The 21883-nt window shown below is 45.0% G+C and overlaps 2 protein-coding genes across 5 annotated transcripts; both read left to right on the top strand.

Moving 5' to 3' along the window:
- The first annotated feature begins 568 nt into the window (after positions 1-568).
- LOC148380548 (janus kinase and microtubule-interacting protein 3-like) lies at positions 569-7148 on the top strand. 3 transcript variants are annotated; one of them, XM_088366047.1, is made up of 6 exons: positions 569-774; positions 887-963; positions 1431-1607; positions 3950-4192; positions 4339-4555; positions 4814-4836. In XM_088366047.1, exons 3-6 carry the CDS (start codon positions 1482-1484, stop codon positions 4819-4821), a joined length of 594 nt encoding a protein of 197 aa, XP_088222173.1. In that variant the 5' UTR covers positions 569-774; positions 887-963; positions 1431-1481; the 3' UTR covers positions 4822-4836. The 3 variants fall into 3 exon arrangements, 1 of the variants encoding a protein (XP_088222173.1); XR_015855191.1 differs by lacking the exons at positions 3950-4192; positions 4339-4555; positions 4814-4836 and adding exons at positions 6678-6748; positions 6885-6989; positions 7134-7148 and having other exon boundaries at positions 574-774; XR_015855190.1 differs by lacking the exons at positions 3950-4192; positions 4339-4555; positions 4814-4836 and adding an exon at positions 1735-2800 and having other exon boundaries at positions 581-774.
- Positions 7149-7693: 545 nt separating this feature from the next.
- On the top strand, positions 7694-9901 carry LOC148380547 (janus kinase and microtubule-interacting protein 3-like). 2 transcript variants are annotated; one of them, XM_088365517.1, is made up of 8 exons: positions 7694-7915; positions 8001-8234; positions 8355-8420; positions 8482-8550; positions 8627-8704; positions 8761-8994; positions 9074-9199; positions 9569-9901. In XM_088365517.1, exons 1-7 carry the CDS (start codon positions 7826-7828, stop codon positions 9188-9190), a joined length of 888 nt encoding a protein of 295 aa, XP_088221643.1. In that variant the 5' UTR covers positions 7694-7825; the 3' UTR covers positions 9191-9199; positions 9569-9901. The 2 variants fall into 2 exon arrangements, with proteins under 2 accessions (XP_088221643.1, XP_088221642.1); XM_088365516.1 differs by lacking the exon at positions 9569-9901 and having other exon boundaries at positions 9074-9514.
- The last annotated feature ends 11982 nt before the right edge of the window (positions 9902-21883 follow it).

The raw sequence follows: 21883 nt of genomic DNA, 5'->3' as shown, positions 1-21883 counted from the left end.
ACAACATTATGCCGCACTGAACAACATTATGCCGCACTGAACAACACCATGCCGCACTGAACAACACCATGCCGCACTGAACAACACCATGCCGCACTGAACAACACGACGTCGCACTGAACAACACGACGCCGCACAGAACAACACGACGCCGCACAGAATAACACAATACCGCACAGAACAACACAATACCGCACAAACAGTTTTAGATAATATTACGTCGCAGTCATGTGACGCGGACATGACGTCAATAGGCGGAACTCACGGCAAAATTATAATCCGTGGGCGTGGCTTGCAACAGGAAGTAGGAAAGCGGCAATTCTGGCAAACAAGACACAGCGGTTAGTAACACGATGACTAACAAGGCAAATATTTTTGTTTTCAGCTTGCAACTTGACCGTCTAGAGCGTACAAGGTAATTACAACTGTTTTTTTTTTAGCCCTGAAAAGCGAGGGAGTGTGGCGTTTGGGAGGAATGTCGAACTCGGCGTCTGCTTCCAGCCACAGACGCCAAATTTCGACGATTATTTCGACTGGTCAACGGTTGTAAATTATTGCGTTGACTAAAAACTTTATTTAACTCTACTCTTAACTTTGCCGTTTCAGATATGCGGGTATTACACCGCGGAAATGACGTCAATAGGCTGAACTCTCGCCAAAATTCAAATCTGTGGGCGCAATGGCCTTGAGCGAGACACCGGATACAAACACGACGATTATCAACAGAAATATCTTTATTTTCTGCTTGCAAGTGGACCGTCTAGAGCGTACACGGTAAGTACAACTCATTGTGTTTAAAAAGATTTACGTTTGTGTAGTTTGCGTTGCGTTGTATCTGTGAATGTTGGTTGAGGCTAAATGTTAATGTTTAATTTCATTCCTTTAGGTTCCACGGTGTTTGTTGGCTGTATGTTTTCCACTGCAAGAAGAGGCTCGTATCATTGACCAGCAGGAGCTACAATGGTGAGTACCCCTTTCGTCTTCCATTTATGTTAAACACTTCCTATTTCATGTCTAACAGTACTCGATTTAACAAATAACCATAAATAAATACAGTGTGGGCAGTCACGTTAATATATGTTATTATCCTGCCTAATATGTTTATCACAAATATGTCACTAATCACTAATATGTTTATTTGTTTATCACAACACCTTTGGACCTTCAGCAATCGATTATTTCCCTTCATCTACATAGAGACAGAACGATGGTGTCTTAAACATCTCATTCATTTCACCAAATAACTTCACGCAGGTGGATAACGGCCGTCTCGGTCACGCTATGTTGCGTGATGCAGTTTTGAAGAACCAAATGCATTTATTCAATGAATAAGTCAAGCTAGTTCTATGTTTATGATGTTGTAAGTTACGGTACCGATTGAAGTTGAGTTCGAAGCCAGTGGAAAACAGCGCTGCGTTTGTGCTCTCCAGGTACAAATGTTGTGATCTCTGACTGACGACCGGGCGAGACTCGAGTAAGAGATGTCCAAACGAGCTCCGGCAGGGCGGGCCAAGGCGGAGCGAACGGACGCCCTTCAGGCCGCCAATGACGAGCTGAGAACCAAACTGATGGACGTCCAGTTAGAACTTCAGCAGGAGAAGAACAAGGTGAAAACCTCAACAGACAGACACTGCCTGCCTCCCTGCCTGCCTCCCTGCCTGCCTCCCTGCCTGCCTCCCTCCCTCCCAGTTTTCCCGATGTAGATTAGACATGCGTGTGCCATGACTGTGTCAGCCTACATCAACAAATGCACCGAGGACGTCAGCACCACTAAGAATATCATCACCCGGGGCAACCAACGACCCTGGATGACTGAGGAGGTACGTCAAACGCTACGAGCGCGGAACTCTGCCTTCAAGTCTGGCGACAAGGAGACACTGAGGACAGCGAGAGCCAACTTGAACCGTGCCATCAGGATAGCGAAGCGAGACCGCAGTCGAAAATTTCAGGATCGTTTCCACGACGTCAAAAACATCAGGAGTATGTGGCAAGGCATACGGGCGATTACAGACTACAACTCACCCTCCCCCCCCCCGGTGGGTGTAGTTGATGTTGACTTTCTAAATGGTCTAAATAACTTCTTTGGGAGGTTCGAGGCACTAAACGGCACTCCAGCAGTTAAAACTGTCCCCCATCAGGAAGAGGAGGTACTCTGCCTTGACTCCGCCGATGTGTTGAAGACCCTGAGGAGAGTCAACCCCTGTAAGGCCCCTGGCCCCGACAACATTCCTGGGCGTGTGTTCAGGGAATGTGCAAGTCATCTGGCTGGGGTCATCACAGACATTTTTAACACCTCGCTGGGCCAAGCCACAGTGCCGGCGTGCTTTAAGACTGCCTCCATCATTCCGGTGCCGAAGAAACCTCAAATCACCTCATTTAATGATTACCGGCCTGTTGCACTGACTCCGGTTATGATGAAGTGCTTCGAAAGGCTGCTTAAAGGTCACATCGTTTCCAGACTCCCCCTATTATTTGACCCGTTCCAGTTTGCCGACCGGCAAAACCGCTCCACTCAGGACGCCATCTCCTCCGTTCTTCACCTGAGCCTGGCTCACCTGGAGGAGAAGAACACCCATGTGCGGAGGCTGTTCCTGGACTTCAGCTCAGCGTTTAACACCATCATCCCACAGCATCTGGTAGGAAAATTGGAACACCTGGGCTTCAACACCCCCCTTCGCAACTGGCTGCTAGACTTCCTCACCAACAGACCTCAGTCAGTCCGGGTCGGACAGAACACCTCTGATGTCATCACCCTCAGCACAGGCTCCCTTCAGGGCTGCGTCCTGAGCCCCCTGCTGTGCACCCTGATGACACACGACTGCGTCCTCAGGTTCACCACCAATCACATCGTGAAGTCAGCAGACGACACAACGGTGGTGGGGCTCATCAGAGACAACAACGACCTGGACTACAGAGAGGAGGTGGAGCAGCTGGTGGCCTGGTGCAGAGAAAACAGCCTGATCCTGAATGAGGAGAAGATGAAGGAGATCATCGTCGACTTCAGGAAAAAACAGCCTCACCACGCTCCACTGATCATCAACAGCTCAGCTGTGGAGGTGGTCAGCACCACCAAATTCCTGGGGGTCCACATCACAGAAGACCTCACCTGGACTATGAACACTACGGCACTGGTCAAGAGGGCACAGAAGCGCTTGTACTTCCTGCGGAGGATGAGGAGAGCCCACCTGCCCCCACCCATCATGAGGACGTTCTACAGGAGCACCATAGAGAGCATTCTGACAAGCTGTCTCTCTGTGTGGTGTGGAGGCTGCACCGCCTCCGATTGGAAGAACGTGAGGAGAGTGGTGAGGACAGCAGAGAGGATCATAGGGGCTCCTCTTCCCTCCATTCAGGACATTTCATCTCAGCGCTGCATGTCCCGTGCCCGTAACATCATCAATGACCCATCACACCCCCACCATGGACTGTTCTCCCTGCTGCCCTCTGGGAAGAGGTTTGCAGCATCCGCTGCAGGTCCACCAGGTTCTGCAACAGCTTTTTCCCTGCTGTCATCAGACTGTTGAACACTAGAACTGTTGAGCTCTAAACTGAACTCTGCATCACACATTCACAGAACTGTACTTTATGACACTACGGACCTCTATCTTGCACTATCTCGCACTACCAACTTTACTGAACTTGTATAAACCCTTTAAATAGAAGTTTAATACATGGTTTAGCATTCCTCTGCACACTCTTGAATACTGTTTTGCCTACTTGCACTATTGCATAATTATCACTGCTGCACTTATTTTTAATATATATATATATATATATATATATAGTATATATGTATATATATATATATTCATAGGATATGTTACTTCTATTCAACTGCAATATCACTACTTTGTTGTAAGACGTATGCAACGGAATTTCGTTTTGTATGCACCATGTGCAGACAAGATGACAATAAAGTTTGTCTAAGTCTAAGTCTAAGTCATGTCAGGTCAGCTGTCTGGAGAGAGAGAGAAGTCAGGACCTGCGGGCGGAGCACCACCGTGCCACCGCCGCCATGACGGAACTCAAAAGCAAACTCCATGAGGAGAAGCAGAAAGAGTTAGCCATTACCAGGGAGACATTACTGCGGCAGCATGAAATGGAGCTGATGAGAGTGATCAAAATCAAAGATGGAGAGATCCAGCGACTGAATGCCTTGGTCCTCAGCCTGAGGGACGGCTCCATGGACAAGGTGATCCGCTCTATCCGTGTCTGACTATCCGCACGCCACGTCGGGCTTCGATGCGGCCGCTACCGTATTGTGTAGCTTGTCCCCAGTAAGCGTCGCGGCGCTCCGTTGCGGTCTCAACGGCCCGGTGTGGCGCAATGTCTGCTCAGGTGAGGAGGGGGGGCGCTTTGCTGGCGGAGGTGGAGGAGACGCGGCGGTGTCGGGAGACCGAGCGGTGTCGCCTCCACCAGGAGCGCGGAAGAAGCCCTGGCAGCGGCCCAGCAGGCCTGGCAGTCCCGAGCGGCCGAGCTCCGATCGGCTCATCACCAGCATCGGGAGGAGCTGAGCCGAACCAAGAGAGACTGCGAGAGGGAGATCCGCCGACTGGTAGGACTGATCAGATGCGCGGTGCGTGGCTATGTTCCCAATTTCGTTGTATACCTGCAGTGCAATGACACCTAAGGCATTCTATTCTATTCTATTTCACAAGAAGAAAATGTCCGGTTGCTCGCTTCGCTTTTGTCACAGCAAAGGTGTTCTAGTCGATTCAAGAAAAAAATTGGCCGGTTGCTCTCTTTGTTTTTGTCACAATTCTGGCAAATGAGTTTGCCCGCCTGCCTGAGCGCTCCCCGTTTGTACATCCAGACGGATGAGATCAAGCTGAAAGACAGAGCGGTTAGTGTTTTGGATGAAGCCCTGGGGCCGGCCACGTCCACCGCCTTCAGCTGCAGACTCAGGCTGCCGAGCAGCAGATCGCTGCCCTGAGGGATTCCCAAAGGGCGGGCCTAAACTACCCTGGAAGTGGGGTCAACGCCGCTACTAGCAATCCTCTTTATTGCGTAAGCCACCTCATCACACACTTGCAGTACGCATGACTTAGTTCGTTGCTGGAGGAAGGTAGCACAAAAACAGTTTTGAACTTTGAACGAGTGCTTGTGTGTGTGTGTTGCGGGGCGTTTTCAGTCTCAGGAGGATCGGGACACGCGACGGTTTCATCTGAAAATCGCTGAGCTCAGCGCAGTCATCAGGAAACTGGAGGATCGAAACGCCCTGCTTTCTGAAGAGCGCAATGAACTGGTAATTTATTGACGGCACGCTTGAAGGTTTGCGCTACGTTTGATGCGCGCCATCCAGCGAGGCACCCATTGCGCTTGCTTATTAGTTGAGCGGCGCGGCGAGTCGGTTGCCTGGTAGATGTCTTTTATTGGGAGCCAAAGCCACGATTCCGTTCAAACCGATGCAAAAGGAATGGATACGTTCTGGCCCGCGTGTTGTGCGTCTTTCACATCCCGCACTTCATGCTTGCAGCTAAAGCGACTGAGAGAAACAGAAAGCCAGTTTCTGCCACTCCTGTACAAAAACAAACGCCTGAGCAGGAAGAATGAAGAACTCTCGCTGGTGCTGTGTCGCCTTGAAAACAAAGTGCGCTTTGTCACCCAGGAGAACGAGGAGATGGCAAGCTTGGTAAGTCGACGCGGACAACGGCGGCGTGCCAACAGAGTCCACTGCATTTGTGTTCCACAGAGAAGGCCTAGTTCGCTCAATGACCTGGACCGCGGTTGCGGCCAGCAGGACGGTGAAATGGAGTTCCTTCAAGTTGTGGAGCAGCGGCACATCATCGACGACTTGTCCAAGGTCTTCAGGCAGGCGACTCGGTGCACGTACGGCAGCGCCGCGCTCGCTCGCTGTCGCCAGGAAACCTTTTCCGTCCAAAGCTTGGCCGGCGGCCGCCATCCAAAAAATTGGCCCCTTAAATTCCGACCTTTCAAGCAGGAGCATTGTGCGCACGCGTTTGAACACGCTTTAGACTTGTTTTGCCGTTTTCAGCAGCTCAAAGCTCCCGTTTTGTCAGCGCCTTTGCCACTCGCTGTGCGCTGAAAACGACGGACTTGCCCGGCTGCTCAGCCCGTCAACCATGAGCCGCGAGCGCGACGTCATTGTCCGTAGGCAGCTAGTGGCAAAATGCACCCTGTTAGAGTTGCGCTCGCTCCAACTTATTTTGCAAGAACCACACGGGAGACAAGTAAGTTCTTTTGGACACCTGCAGGTGGAGAGTCCATCCGTTGTACGAATGAAGTCTGACTCTCGGCTCCTGCACGAGCATTTTAATTAAGAGAAACAGGGTGGGTGTAAGAGTGGATTGAATAGAGGAAGCCCTTGACCTCTAGTCAAAACATAGCAAGGGGTGTTTTACAACTTTGTGTAGGAAGGGATAAGCGATAGGGATAAATAGGGGATAAATAATATTATTTATTACAGGTCGCAGTCAAAGTCAAAGCAACACAATGATACGATAAAGATAATCTGGAAAACCCTGACACACCCTGTAGTTGTCACTTTTGGAAAAGACGAGCGTCCCTCCAATCATCGCCGGTGATGTGTTTTTCAGGCTCTGGAGACAGGAGCTCATGTCAGAAATGTCATTGTGAGTCGCGTTTGTTTCTGCGCCGGAGCCGTTCGTTCCCTTTGCATCCAAAGAATCTCAAAGGCGGATTATTTGTGTCGACAGGAGAGAGATTTGCTGCTACGATACCGACGTCGAGAATCTCTGAGGAGGAACAAAGCGTGAGGTCCTGCAAGGTGAGTCTGTTTGTTTGCGGCTGCTTGGTGTTGCGCAAGATGAAATGGCCTTTTTCTCGCTATCGTTCCTCTCGTCGATTCATCGTGAGGTGTCGCTTCAGTTTGTTCAGAGAGATGTTTGCTTCCGCGCCCGCAGGTCATCGAAACATTTTACGGCTACGACGAAGACGTGTTGGTGGACTCGGACGGATCGTCCTTGTCTTTTCACACCGACAGAACCCCCGACACGGAACCCGAAGAGGTAGCCCGCCATTTCTGCCAGCGTATTGGCACCAAACATTCCTCTTCAGCCTGGAATCGGACTCGTCTTTGCGTCGCGGGTGCTTTGTCGCCGGTCTGACTGATTCTGGTACTAGTGCTGTGTTGCATTGGTGTGTGCATGAAGAGGCGGAGCTTCGCTACCGCCAGCTGACGCAAGAATATCAAGCGCTGCAACGAGCCTACGCTCTGCTAGCCCAGACCAGCGAAGGGGACTACGACGCCGAGAAGGAGATCAAGGTGGCGCCCCTTCCCGCAACCCCCGGCCGGGTCGCAGCCTCCCCGTTCTCACCCAGCCTCGGGTGTTCTCTGGTCTGAAAGGAGGAGGAGGAGCCTCCCTCCTCCTCCTTTCAGACCAGAGAAAAGCTGATGGTAGAAATGGGTCACTATCAAAGCAGAGTAGCAGATCTGGAGTCAGCGCTGAAGCAACAAGGACAGGTAAGCTCATCAATGAGCACACCTTTTTCTCAGACAAAATAGCTACATTCTTCAGTCACTCATCCGTCTGGCATTACTGGACCAACCCCCCCCCCCCACCCCCCCCCCGAACGTGGCTGGGAAAATGCGGAGAAAAGCAAATGTCATTTTCCAGTCAACCAAAGAATTTGTGGATGAAAATGACACAACATTCCAAAGCTGTCCACGCGTTTGTCTCTTCTAGAATGTCAAGTGGGTGGAGGAGAAGCAGCTGCTGCGTCAGAGCAATCAGCAGTTGGCGGAAAAGGTGACGGAAAGAAAGGCGCTGGGCGGAGTCGCTTGGCGTCACACCTGTCGGGAAGCCCCGCAGATGAGGTCTGACTGTCTTTTCAGGTCAGGCGGATGGAGGCGGAAGAAGCGCGTCTGAAAGAGCACATCCAGGATATCCGAGACCAAAACGAACTGCTTGAGTTCCGCATCCTGGAGCTGGAGGTGGGAAGACTCGCACAAGCGTGTTGAGGCCAGAGATGTGACGGACGGACGGACGGACGGACGGATGCATGCCTCTGCCTTTCAGGAGAGGGAGTGGCGCTCCCCCGTCTTGAAGTGTCTGCAAGTCCGTTTCCCAGACGGCCTCAGCCCTTTGCAGATCTACTGCGAGGCCGAGGGCGTGAGCGTACGTAAGCCGTCCCTCGCAACCCTAACCTTAACCCGAGGTCCCAGAACACCTTACATTGCTCCTTGCGCCTTTCCCCCGGACATCGTCATCAGTGATCTGATGAAGAAGCTGGACATCCTGGGCTATAACGCCGTAAGTGTATGTCGAACTCCTTATGTTCGCACTCCACGAGACTCGGCGGCTCAAATGTGACTTTTGGAAGGCTTTGCGCTGAAAGAAGCTTGTTGACGCTGTGCCTTTGGGCTCTTGCAGAATCTCACCAACGAGGAGCAGGTGGTCGTGATTCACGCCAGGACCCTTCTCACCCTAGCCGAGAAGGTAACGCGCACGTCCACGCACGCTCTCGCATTCTGCTTATGTGACAGCAGCCTTTCCTCAGTGGTTAGAATACATCAAAGTGACCAAGTCAGCACTTCAACAGAAGATGTTGGACATTGAAAGTGAGAAGGTAGACAGACACGCGACATCAGCCAAGGGGAACTCCGGCAATGTGCCCCAACAATTCTGACCTTGAGCTGTGCTAGGATATGTTCTGCAAGCAGAAGGGCTACCTGGATGAAGAGTTGGACTTCAGGAAGTGTTCCATGGACCAGGCTCATAAGGTAAGCCGCCCTCAAATCTCCCGCCGGACCACTGATGGACGAGGATTGCGGCCCAGAGGATCCTGGAGCTGGAGGCCATGTTGTACGAGGCGCTACCGCAGCGGGACTGCCCCGCCACGGACGGCGAAAAAGCCAGCCACGCTGGCGTGAATGACGTGCTGACGGCGGATCAGAGAGAAGAGCTTAGGAGCGCCGTGGACCAATGGAAGCGAGCCCTGATGTGCGAGTTGAGGGAGCGCGACGCTTGCATCCTCCAAGAGAGAATGGATCTGCTGCACAGCGCGCAACAGGTAAGGGCCCAAAGCCAGCCCGGCACTTACTTGCACGCTTACTGGCTTTTGAATGCCACTTTCCATTTGTCCGTCCTAGAGGAACAAAGAGCTGAAAGAATTCATCGAAGCTCAGAAGAGACAAATCAAACAATTGGAGGAGAAGTTTCTGTTTCTCTTTATATTCTTCTCCTTGGCCTTCATTCTGTGGCCCTAACACCAGCTGGTGAGTGAGCTCCAGCGGCACCGCACTCGACACCTCCGATACACTGCCAGCCGGTCTCAGACGTTGGCAGACGCTCCGATGCCAACGTATACCCCCCGCCACGGTGACAGAGGCACCGCGTCACACCGGCGCTCATCCAATCAGAAGGCAGGAAAAGCAAATTCACATGCAGGGCACTTTTGAACCAGAAGAGAGCGCCACAAAAAACGGTTGTTGCCCCAAACGCGCACTAAAAAGGGTCAGAATAACAAGAGTCCCACTGGCCAGCCGGGGCCACCCGTCCAGCTGTTTCTTCAGGGGGGAAAAAATTTGGAGTCACCGGTGAGTACATTTTGCATTTAGCTCTGATTTTCTGCTTCTGTCTTCAAGTGTGTGGCATCCTGCGATCAAAGATTCAGCCAACCCCAAAGCGGTTGACCTCAACGTCCCACCACCATGCCTACCAGAGCAGGTGACGTGATGCTTTGGACATCCTTCCGTCTCAGATGCCCAAAAGTACTCTTTGCCACATCTGCGGCAATACGGTGTCTTTTCAAAGGTGCAAATAAATCCAGCGTGGGCGGAACACGCACGTCTTCGGTTTTTCCCGCTTTGTTTGTGTGACAGCTGTTGTGAAAATTTTATACAAATAAAGTTGTATAGTACAGGTTTGGCCAAGCCGCAACTCCCGAACCGCATGCGGCTCTTTTATGTTCATATCAACATTTGTGTGTGTGTGTGTGTGGGGGGGGGGGGTTGTGCGTGTTGGCTTCACTTGAGTTCAATTTGGTATTTTGGTCAAAAGCGCATGTGGTGAAATTCCACAAAGTAGGATGGGCAAACACATTTCTTTAAACTATGAGTGTCAATTGGGCTCTCGAAATGGCAGGGAAAAGATGCACAGCAAAACGAAAATACGTAGATGAACACAGGACGTTTTAATCAGAGTGGGAAAGTTTCTATTTTTTGTTGAACGTGATGGCAAACCATTCTGCCTGATATGTCAGACCTCAGCGCATTTCAAAGATTCAAATCTTCAGCGCCATGCACTTCAGCTCACTCCATGCTAACATTGATCAGGCGTCGAACCCGCATCATCATGCTTAAGAGGTGGCCATGCTAACCAGTGCGCCATTATGTCAACGCATAATAACTAAGTCTACTGGTCAAAACAGCGGTTACTATATGACGTCGCTACGTCGTGGTCACGTGACGCAGACAAGACGTCAATGGACGTGGGCAGAGTTAACTTGTTTAAAAGGGAGTAGGCAGAAGAAATATTTAATTTATTTAAATCTATTTTGAGTGCACACCATTATGCCAATGCATAACAACTGTAAATCTACTAAACAAAACAGCGGTTGCTATATGACATCTGCCACGTCGTGGTCACGTGACATACGTGACGTCGATGGGCGTAACTTTCGCCGGAATTCAAATCCGCGGGGAGAGTTAACTTGTTTAAAAGAGAGTGGGCAGAAGAATTATTTAATTTATTTAAATCTATTTGGTGTGTGCGCCATTATGTCAATGCATAACAACTGTAAGTCTACTAAACAAAACAGCGGTTGCTATATGACGTCTGCCACGTCGTGGTCACGTGACGCGGACGTGACGTCGACGCCTACTTTACATCCCACCGATCACAGGACCCCTCGGCTGCATAACCGTGCACCCTTCCCAACCAATCGGATTTGCTATACGCGAAAACGACGCCAATGGAAAGAGCTTCCGCCCAAATTTAAATCCGTGGGCGTGGCTCGCAGCAGGAAGTAGGAAAATGGCGGCGATGTTGACAAAGACACGGCGGATGGTAACATACGACTAACAAGAGAAATATTTTTATTTTCTGCTTGCAACTGGACCGTCCAGAGCGTACACGGTAAGTACAACTCATCGTTTTTAAAAAGAAGTACTTTTGTTGCCCTGAAAAGCGAGTGAGCGTGGCGTTTGTGGGGGACGTCGAATTTCGACGATTCTTTCTGGTCAACGGTTGTAAATGATTGTGTTGATTAAAAAAGAAAACTTGATGTAACTCTACTTTTAACTGCCGTTTCAGATAGATTTGGAATTGCATCACATCCAATTTTGCCTAGAGCGTACACGGTAAGTAACACTCGTTGTGTTTAAGGAGATTTACGTTTGTAATAGCAGAAGTGTAGCCGCGTTGCGTTGTACGTGTGAATGTTGGTCCGGGCGAAATGTTAATGTTTAATTTCATTCCTTTAGGTTCCACGGTGTTTGTTGGCTGCAAGTTTTCCACTGCAAGAAGAGGCTCATATCATTGACCAGGAGCGAGCTACAATGGTGAGTAGCCATAACATTTATGTTAAACACTTCCTATTTCATGTCTAACAGTACTTGATTTAACAAATAACCATAAATAAATACAGTGTGGGCACTGAAGTTAACATATGTGATTATACTGCCTAATCTGTCACCGAGTAGATTGTTGCAAAGTAATATAAGATCCAAAGTTGTAATTCAGAATAGTTTTCAAAAGAAGGCCATTAGAATTATATACAAGTCTGATTACCCTGAACAAGCTATTAATTAAATCACAAATTCTTCAATTCAAAGATTTGGTAGATTATCAGACAAATAATGTCTAACAGTAATTGATTTAACACATCACGATAAGTAGATTGAGTGTGGGCACTCTCAAGTTAACATATGTGATTATACTGCCTAATCTGTTACAGAGTATGTTGTTGCCAAGTAATGTAGAATAGATCCAAAGTAGTAATCCAGAATAGTTTTGAAGAGGCCATTAGAATGATAAACAAATCTGATTACCTTGAACATGATAACAAGCTAAGTGTTTAATATGTCCTATGAAGTCAAAATTGGGCACCATCATGTGGTGAAATTTGGAATTGCATCACATCCAATTTTGCCTGGGAACAAACAGATTAAATAAATCTTAGTTTTGAATAAGCCACTCCTTCTCAAACAAGTAAACTCTGCCCATTTCGCGCAGTAGATGTTCTGTTAATATCTAGTATTTATACAAAGTCATAATTTAAATTGCTTTCAACCTTCATTCATCGGTTCAACCAACATTACTCGCTCTTATTACCAACTTGTATTGATTTAACTAAGCGTTTAATACTTCCTATCAGGTCTCAAGGCAAGATTTGGCAAAATACAATTTCAGCAAATCCAATTTTGCCAGGGAACAAAAATAGATTAAATAAACTAAATAAGTCTTCTTCCCATTAAATAAATCAGAAAAGTCTGTCTTGTAACCAGTCCTCTTCAAACAAGTAAAGTCTGCCCATTTTGTGCCGTAGATTTTGTGTCTATGCCTAGTATTTAAACAAAATCATAATTTAAACGACTTCTTTCCTTCATTCACTTTGGAAATTTGGAATTGCAGCAAATCGAATTTTGGCAGGGAACAAAAATAGATCAATTAAACTAAATAAGTCTTCTTCCCATTAAATAAATTAAAAAAGTCTGTCTTGTAACCAGTCCTTTTCAAACAAGTAAAGTCTGCCCATTTTGTGCCGTCGATTTTGTGTTAATGCCTAGTATTTATACAAAATCATAATTTAAAGGACTTCATTCCTTCATTCACTTTGGAAATTTGGAATTGCAGCACATCAAATTTTGCCTGGGAAGAAAAGTAGATTAAATAAATTTAATAAGTCTTACTACTTCCCATTAAATAAATTAAATACGTCTTACTTGTTCCCACTCCTTTTCAAAACAGTAGTTTAAAACGAGGGCCCTTCACTCAATCTTTAACCTCAACCCCGCACGTTGTGTTGTATCTGTGAATGTTGGTTGTGGCCAAATGATAGTTTTCTTTCATTCGTTTAGGTTCCAAGAAAACTTGATGTAACTCTACTTTTAACTGCCGTTTCAGATAAGCGGGTATTACGTCGCAGTCATGTGCCGCGGATATGACGTAATTGCCCGAACCTCCGATTCAAATCTGTTGGCGCGATGGCCGTGAGCCACTGAGCAGCGACGATTATCAACAGAAATATCTTTATTTTCTGCTTGCAACTGGACCGTCTAGAGCGTACACGGTAAGTAACACTCATTGTGTTTAAGGAGATTTACGTTTGTAATAGCAGAAGTGTAGCCGCGTTGCGTTGTACGTGTGAAAATTGGTCGAGGCGAAATGTTAATGTTTAATTTCATTCCTTTAGGTTCCACGGTGTTTGTTGGCTGCAAGTTTTCCACTGCAAGAAGAGGCTCGTATCATTGACCAGGAGCGAGCTACAATGGTGAGTAGCCATAACATTTATGTTAAACACTTCCTATTTCATGTCTAACAGTACTTGATTTAACAAATAACCATAAATAAATACAGTGTGGGCACTGAAGTTAACATATGTGATTATACTGCCTAATCTGTCACGGAGTAGATTGTTGCAAAGTAATATAAGATCCAAAGTTGTAATTCAGAATAGTTTTCAAAAGAAGGCCATTAGAATTATATACAAGTCTGATTACCCTTAACATAACAACAAGCTATTAATTAAATCACAAATTCTTCAATTCAAAGATTTGGTAGATTATCAGACAAATAATGTCTAACAGTAATTGATTTAACACATCACGATAAGTAGATTGAGTGTGGGCACTCTCAAGTTAACAGATATGATTATACTGCCTAATCTGTTACAGAGTATGTTGTTGCCAAGTAATGTAGAATAGATCCAAAGTAGTAATCCAGAATAGTTTTGAAGAGGCCATTAGAATAATAAACAAATCTGATTACCTTGAACATAATAACAAGCTAAGTGTTTAATATGTCCTATGAAGTCAAAATTGGGCACCATCATGTGGTGAAGTTTGGAATTGCATCACATCCAATTTTGCCTGGGAACAAACAGATTAAATAAATCTTAGTTTTGAATAAGCCACTCCTTCTCAAACAAGTAAACTCTGCCCATTTCGCGCAGTAGATGTTCTGTTAATATCTAGTATTTATACAAAGTCATAATTTAAATTGCTTTCAACCTTCATTCATCGGTTCAACCAACATTACTCGCTCTTATTACCAACTTGTATTGATTTAACTAAGCGTTTAATACTTCCTATCAGGTCTCAAGGCAAGATTTGGCAAAATACAATTTCAGCAAATCCAATTTTGCCAGGGAACAAAAATAGATTAAATAAACTAAATAAGTCTTCTTCCCATTAAATAAATCAGAAAAGTCTGTCTTGTAACCAGTCCTCTTCAAACAAGTAAAGTCTGCCCATTTTGTGCCGTAGATTTTGTGTCTATGCCTAGTATTTAAACAAAATCATAATTTAAACGACTTCTTTCCTTCATTCACTTTGGAAATTTGGAATTGCAGCAAATCGAATTTTGGCAGGGAACAAAAATAGATCAATTAAACTAAATAAGTCTTCTTCCCATTAAATAAATTAAAAAAGTCTGTCTTGTAACCAGTCCTTTTCAAACAAGTAAAGTCTGCCCATTTTGTGCCGTCGATTTTGTGTTAATGCCTAGTATTTATACAAAATCATAATTTAAAGGACTTCATTCCTTCATTCACTTTGGAAATTTGGAATTGCAGCACATCAAATTTTGCCTGGGAAGAAAAGTAGATTAAATAAATTTAATAAGTCTTACTACTTCCCATTAAATAAATTAAATACGTCTTACTTGTTCCCACTCCTTTTCAAAACAGTAGTTTAAAACGAGGGCCCTTCACTCAATCTTTAACCTCAACCCCGCACGTTGTGTTGTATCTGTGAATGTTGGTTGTGGCCAAATGATAGTTTTCTTTCATTCGTTTAGGTTCCAAGAAAACTTGATGTAACTCTACTTTTAACTGCCGTTTCAGATAAGCGGGTATTACGTCGCAGTCATGTGCCGCGGATATGACGTAATTGCCCGAACCTCCGATTCAAATCTGTTGGCGCGATGGCCGTGAGCCACTGAGCAGCGACGATTATCAACAGAAATATCTTTATTTTCTGCTTGCAACTGGACCGTCTAGAGCGTACACGGTAAGTAACACTCATTGTGTTTAAGGAGATTTACGTTTGTAATAGCAGAAGTGTAGCCGCGTTGCGTTGTACGTGTGAAAATTGGTCGAGGCGAAATGTTAATGTTTAATTTCATTCCTTTAGGTTCCACGGTGTTTGTTGGCTGCAAGTTTTCCACTGCAAGAAGAGGCTCGTATCATTGACCAGGAGCGAGCTACAATGGTGAGTAGCCATAACATTTATGTTAAACACTTCCTATTTCATGTCTAACAGTACTTGATTTAACAAATAACCATAAATAAATACAGTGTGGGCACTGAAGTTAACATATGTGATTATACTGCCTAATCTGTCACGGAGTAGATTGTTGCAAAGTAATATAAGATCCAAAGTTGTAATTCAGAATAGCTTTCAAAAGAAGGCCATTAGAATCACAAATTCTTCAATTCAAAGATTTGGTAGATTATCAGACAAATAATGTCTAACAGTAATTGATTTAACACATCACGATAAGTAGATTGAGTGTGGGCACTCTCAAGTTAACATATGTGATTATACTGCCTAATCTGTTACAGAGTATGTTGTTGCCAAGTAATGTAGAATAGATCCAAAGTAGTAATCCAGAATAGTTTTGAAGAGGCCATTAGAATGATAAACAAATCTGATTACCTTGAACATAATAACAAGCTAAGTGTTTAATATGTCCTATGAAGTCAAAATTGGGCACCATCATGTGGTGAAATTTGGAATTGCATCACATCCAATTTTGCCTGGGAACAAACAGATTAAATAAATCTTAGTTTTGAATAAGCCACTCCTTCTCAAACAAGTAAACTCTGCCCATTTCGCGCAGTAGATGTTCTGTTAATATCTAGTATTTATACAAAGTCATAATTTAAATTGCTTTCAACCTTCATTCATCGGTTCAACCAACATTACTCGCTCTTATTACCAACTTGTATTGATTTAACTAAGCGTTTAATACTTCCTATCAGGTCTCAAGGCAAGATTTGGCAAAATACAATTTCAGCAAATCCAATTTTGCCAGGGAACAAAAATAGATTAAATAAACTAAATAAGTCTTCTTCCCATTAAATAAATCAGAAAAGTCTGTCTTGTAACCAGTCCTCTTCAAACAAGTAAAGTCTGCCCATTTTGTGCCGTAGATTTTGTGTCTATGCCTAGTATTTAAACAAAATCATAATTTAAACGACTTCTTTCCTTCATTCACTTTGGAAATTTGGAATTGCAGCAAATCGAATTTTGGCAGGGAACAAAAATAGATCAATTAAACTAAATAAGTCTTCTTCCCATTAAATAAATTAAAAAAGTCTGTCTTGTAACCAGTCCTTTTCAAACAAGTAAAGTCTGCCCATTTTGTGCCGTCGATTTTGTGTTAATGCCTAGTATTTATACAAAATCATAATTTAAAGGACTTCATTCCTTCATTCACTTTGGAAATTTGGAATTGCAGCACATCAAATTTTGCCTGGGAAGAAAAGTAGATTAAATAAATTTAATAAGTCTTACTACTTCCCATTAAATAAATTAAATACGTCTTACTTGTTCCCACTCCTTTTCAAAACAGTAGTTTAAAACGAGGGCCCTTCACTCAATCTTTAACCTCAACCCCGCACGTTGTGTTGTATCTGTGAATGTTGGTTGTGGCCAAATGATAGTTTTCTTTCATTCGTTTAGGTTCCAAGAAAACTTGATGTAACTCTACTTTTAACTGCCGTTTCAGATAAGCGGGTATTACGTCGCAGTCATGTGCCGCGGATATGACGTAATTGCCCGAACCTCCGATTCAAATCTGTTGGCGCGATGGCCGTGAGCCACTGAGCAGCGACGATTATCAACAGAAATATCTTTATTTTCTGCTTGCAACTGGACCGTCTAGAGCGTACACGGTAAGTAACACTCATTGTGTTTAAGGAGATTTACGTTTGTAATAGCAGAAGTGTAGCCGCGTTGCGTTGTACGTGTGAAAATTGGTCGAGGCGAAATGTTAATGTTTAATTTCATTCCTTTAGGTTCCACGGTGTTTGTTGGCTGCAAGTTTTCCACTGCAAGAAGAGGCTCGTATCATTGACCAGGAGCGAGCTACAATGGTGAGTAGCCATAACATTTATGTTAAACACTTCCTATTTCATGTCTAACAGTACTTGATTTAACAAATAACCATAAATAAATACAGTGTGGGCACTGAAGTTAACATATGTGATTATACTGCCTAATCTGTCACGGAGTAGATTGTTGCAAAGTAATATAAGATCCAAAGTTGTAATTCAGAATAGTTTTCAAAAGAAGGCCATTAGAATTATATACAAGTCTGATTACCCTTAACATAACAACAAGCTATTAATTAAATTACAAATTCTTCAATTCAAAGATTTGGTAGATTATCAGACAAATAATGTCTAACAGTAATTGATTTAACACATCACGATAAGTAGATTGAGTGTGGGCACTCTCAAGTTAACAGATATGATTATACTGCCTAATCTGTTACAGAGTATGTTGTTGCCAAGTAATGTAGAATAGATCCAAAGTAGTAATCCAGAATAGTTTTGAAGAGGCCATTAGAATAATAAACAAATCTGATTACCTTGAACATAATAACAAGCTAAGTGTTTAATATGTCCTATGAAGTCAAAATTGGGCACCATCATGTGGTGAAATTTGGAATTGCATCACATCCAATTTTGCCTGGGAACAAACAGATTAAATAAATCTTAGTTTTGAATAAGCCACTCCTTCTCAAACAAGTAAACTCTGCCCATTTTGCGCAGTAGATGTTCTGTTAATATCTAGTATTTATACAAAGTCATAATTTAAATTGCTTTCAACCTTCATTCATCGGTTCAACCAACATTACTCGCTCTTATTACCAACTTGTATTGATTTAACTAAGCGTTTAATACTTCCTATCAGGTCTCAAGGCAAGATTTGGCAAAATACAATTTCAGCAAATCCAATTTTGCCAGGGAACAAAAATAGATTAAATAAACTAAATAAGTCTTCTTCCCATTAAATAAATCAGAAAAGTCTGTCTTGTAACCAGTCCTCTTCAAACAAGTAAAGTCTGCCCATTTTGTGCCGTAGATTTTGTGTCTATGCCTAGTATTTAAACAAAATCATAATTTAAACGACTTCTTTCCTTCATTCACTTTGGAAATTTGGAATTGCAGCAAATCGAATTTTGCCAGGGAACAAAAATAGATCAATTAAACTAAATAAGTCTTCTTCCCATTAAATAAATTAAAAAAGTCTGTCTTGTAACCAGTCCTTTTCAAACAAGTAAAGTCTGCCCATTTTGTGCCGTCGATTTTGTGTTAATGCCTAGTGTTTATACAAAATCATAATTTAAAGGACTTCATTCCTTCATTCACTTTGGAAATTTGGAATTGCAGCACATCAAATTTTGCCTGGGAAGAAAAGTAGATTAAATAAATTTAATAAGTCTTACTACTTCCCATTAAATAAATTAAATACGTCTTACTTGTTCCCACTCCTTTTCAAAAAAGTAGTTTAAAACGAGGTCCCTTCACTCAACCTTTAACCCTATTTATTCACCTTCTAGGCTAAGTGTTAAAGGCTAAGTGTTAAAGGCTAAGTGTTAAAGGCTAAGTGTTAAAGGCTAAGTGTTAGAGGCTAAGTGCCAGAGGCTAGGCGCCAGAGGCGAGTTTTTGTGGGCTGAAGTTTTAGTGGGGTTAGTGTGAATACAATCCAAAAGAATACAACAGAATACAATACAATAGAATATAATACATAGATTAAATTATATAGCTCTTACTACTTCCCATTAAATAAATTAAATACGTCTTACTTGTTCCCAATCCTTTTCAAAAAAGTAGTTTAAAACGAGGGCCCTTCACTCAACCTTTAACCTCAACCCCGCACGTCACATTGTGTTGTATCTGTGAATGTTGGTTGTGGCCAAATGATAGTTTTCTTTCATTCGTTTAGGTTCCACGGTGTTTGTTGGCTATGTTTTCCACTGTCAGAAGGATGAAAATACAAAGTACAACGCTTGGACGTGGGCGAAGGCGTCACCGGTGAGTCCTTCCTTCCTATTTATTTACCTTCTAGATGCTAGAGGCTAAGTGTTAGAGGCTAAGTGTTAGAGGCTAAGTGTTAAACACAATAAGAACAACACAACGATACTGCACTGAACAACACGATACCGCACTGAGAAACACGATACCGCACTGAACAACACGATACCGCACTGAACAACACCATGCCGCACTGAACACCATGCCACACTGAACAACACCATCCCGCACTGAACAACACCATCCCGCACTGAACAACACCATGCCGCACTAAACAACACCATGCCGCACTGAACAACACCATGCCTCACTGAACGACACCATGCCGCACTGAAAGACACCATGCCGCACTGAACGACACCATGCCGCACTGAAAGACACCATCCCGCACTGAACACCATGCCGCACTGAACAACACCATCCTGCACTGAACAACACCATCCCGCACTGAACAACACCATGCCGCACTGAACAACATTATGCCGCACTGAACATTATGCCGCACTGAACAACACCATGCCGCACTGAACAACACCATGCCGCACTGAACAACATTATGCCGCACTGAACAACACCATGCCGCACTGAACAACACCATGCCGCACTGAACAACACCATGCCGCACTGAACAACACCATGCCGCACTGAACAACATTATGCCGCACTGAACAACACCATGCCGCACTGAACAACACCATCCTGCACTGAACAACACCATTCCGCATTGAACACCATGCCGCACTGAACAACACCATCCCGCACTGAACAACACCATCCCGCACTGAACAACACCATGCCGCACTGAACAACATTATGCCGCACTGAACAACATTATGCCGCACTGAACAACACCATGCCGCACTGAACAACACCATGCCGCACTGAACAACACCATGCCGCACTGAACAACATTATAACGCACTGAACAACACCATCCCGCACTGAACAACACCATGCCGCACTAAACAACATTATGCCGCACTGAACAACATTATGCCGAAATGAACAACACCATGCCGCACTGAACAACACCATGCCGCACTGAACAACACCATGCCGCACTGAACAACACGATCCCGCATTGAACACCATCCCGCACTGAACAACACCATGCCGCACTGAACAACACCATGCCGCACTGAACAACACCATGCCGCACTGAACAACACCATGCCGCACTGAACAACACCATTCCGCACTGAACAACACCATGCCGCACTGAACAACATTATGCTGCACTGAACAACACCATGCCGCACTGAACAACATTATGCCGCACTGAACAACATTATGTCGCACTGAACAACACCATGCCGCACTGAACAACACCATGCCGCACTGAACAACATTATGCCGCACTGAAAAACACCATGCCGCACTGAACAACACCATCCCGCACTGAACAACACCATGCCGCATTGAACAACACCATGCCGCACTGAACAACACCATGCTGCACTGAACAACATTATGCTGCACTGAACAACACGATCCTGCATTGAACAACACCATGCCGCACTGAACAACACCATCCTGCACTGAACAACACCATCCCGCACTGAACAACACCATCCCGCACTGAACAACACCATCCCGCATTGAACAACACCATCCTGCACTGAACAACACCATGCTGCACTGAACAACATTATGCTGCACTGAACAACACGATCCTGCATTGAACAACACCATGCCGCACTGAACAACACCATCCTGCACTGAACAACACCATCCCGCACTGAACAACACCATCCCGCATTGAACAACACCATCCTGCACTGAACAACACCATGCCGCACTGAACAACACCATGCCGCACTGAACAACACCATTCCGCACTGAACAACACTATGCCGCACTGAACAACACCATCCTGCACTGAACAACACCATCCCGCACTGAACAACACCATGCCGCATTGAACAACACCATCCTGCACTGAACAACACCATCCTTCACTGAACAACACCATGCCGCACTGAACAACACCATGCCGCACTGAACAACACCATGCCGCACTGAACAACACCATGCCGCACTGAACAACATTATGCCGCACTGAACAACATTATGTCGCACTGAACAACACCATGCCGCACTGAACAACACCATGCCGCACTGAACAACATTATGCCGCACTGAAAAACACCATGCCGCACTGAACAACACCATCCCGCACTGAACAACACCATGCCGCATTGAACAACACCATGCCGCACTGAACAACACCATGCTGCACTGAACAACATTATGCTGCACTGAACAACACGATCCTGCATTGAACAACACCATGCCGCACTGAACAACACCATCCTGCACTGAACAACACCATCCTGCACTGAACAACACCACCCCGCACTGAACAACACGATCCCGCATTGAACAACACCATCCCGCACTGAACAACACCATGCCGCACTGAACAACACCATTCCGCACTGAACAACACCATGCCGCACTGAACAACACCATGCCGCACTGAACAACACCATGCCGCACTGAACAACACCATGCCGCACTGAACAACATTATGCCGCACTGAACAACACCATGCCGCACTGAACAACACCATCCCGCACTGAACAACACCATGCCGCATTGAACAACACCATGCCGCACTGAACAACACCATCCTGCACTGAACAACACCATGCCGCACTGAACAACACGATGCCGCACTGAACAACACGAT

Source organism: Syngnathus floridae, chromosome 21 (genome assembly GCF_059516105.1).
Source record: "Syngnathus floridae isolate MCC-2025c chromosome 21, RoL_Sflo_1.0, whole genome shotgun sequence".
In the NCBI taxonomy this organism is placed as follows: domain Eukaryota; kingdom Metazoa; phylum Chordata; class Actinopteri; order Syngnathiformes; family Syngnathidae; genus Syngnathus; species Syngnathus floridae.
The sequence above is the reverse complement of the archived record's forward strand: the minus strand, read 5'-3'. Positions and strand labels throughout refer to the sequence as shown.

Coding starts and splice junctions, on each gene's coding strand:
- LOC148380548 (XM_088366047.1), top strand. CDS start 1,482: ATGTCCAAACGAGCTCCGGCAGGGCGGGCCAAGGCGGAGCGAACGGAC. Junction 1,608..3,949: donor TTCAGCAGGAGAAGAACAAG/GTGAAAACCTCA, acceptor AAGTCATGTCAG/GTCAGCTGTCTGGAGAGAGA. Junction 4,193..4,338: donor GGGACGGCTCCATGGACAAG/GTGATCCGCTCT, acceptor ATGTCTGCTCAG/GTGAGGAGGGGGGGCGCTTT.
- LOC148380547 (XM_088365517.1), top strand. CDS start 7,826: ATGGAGGCGGAAGAAGCGCGTCTGAAAGAGCACATCCAGGATATCCGA. Junction 8,551..8,626: donor TGGACATTGAAAGTGAGAAG/GTAGACAGACAC, acceptor GAGCTGTGCTAG/GATATGTTCTGCAAGCAGAA. Junction 8,995..9,073: donor TGCTGCACAGCGCGCAACAG/GTAAGGGCCCAA, acceptor TGTCCGTCCTAG/AGGAACAAAGAGCTGAAAGA.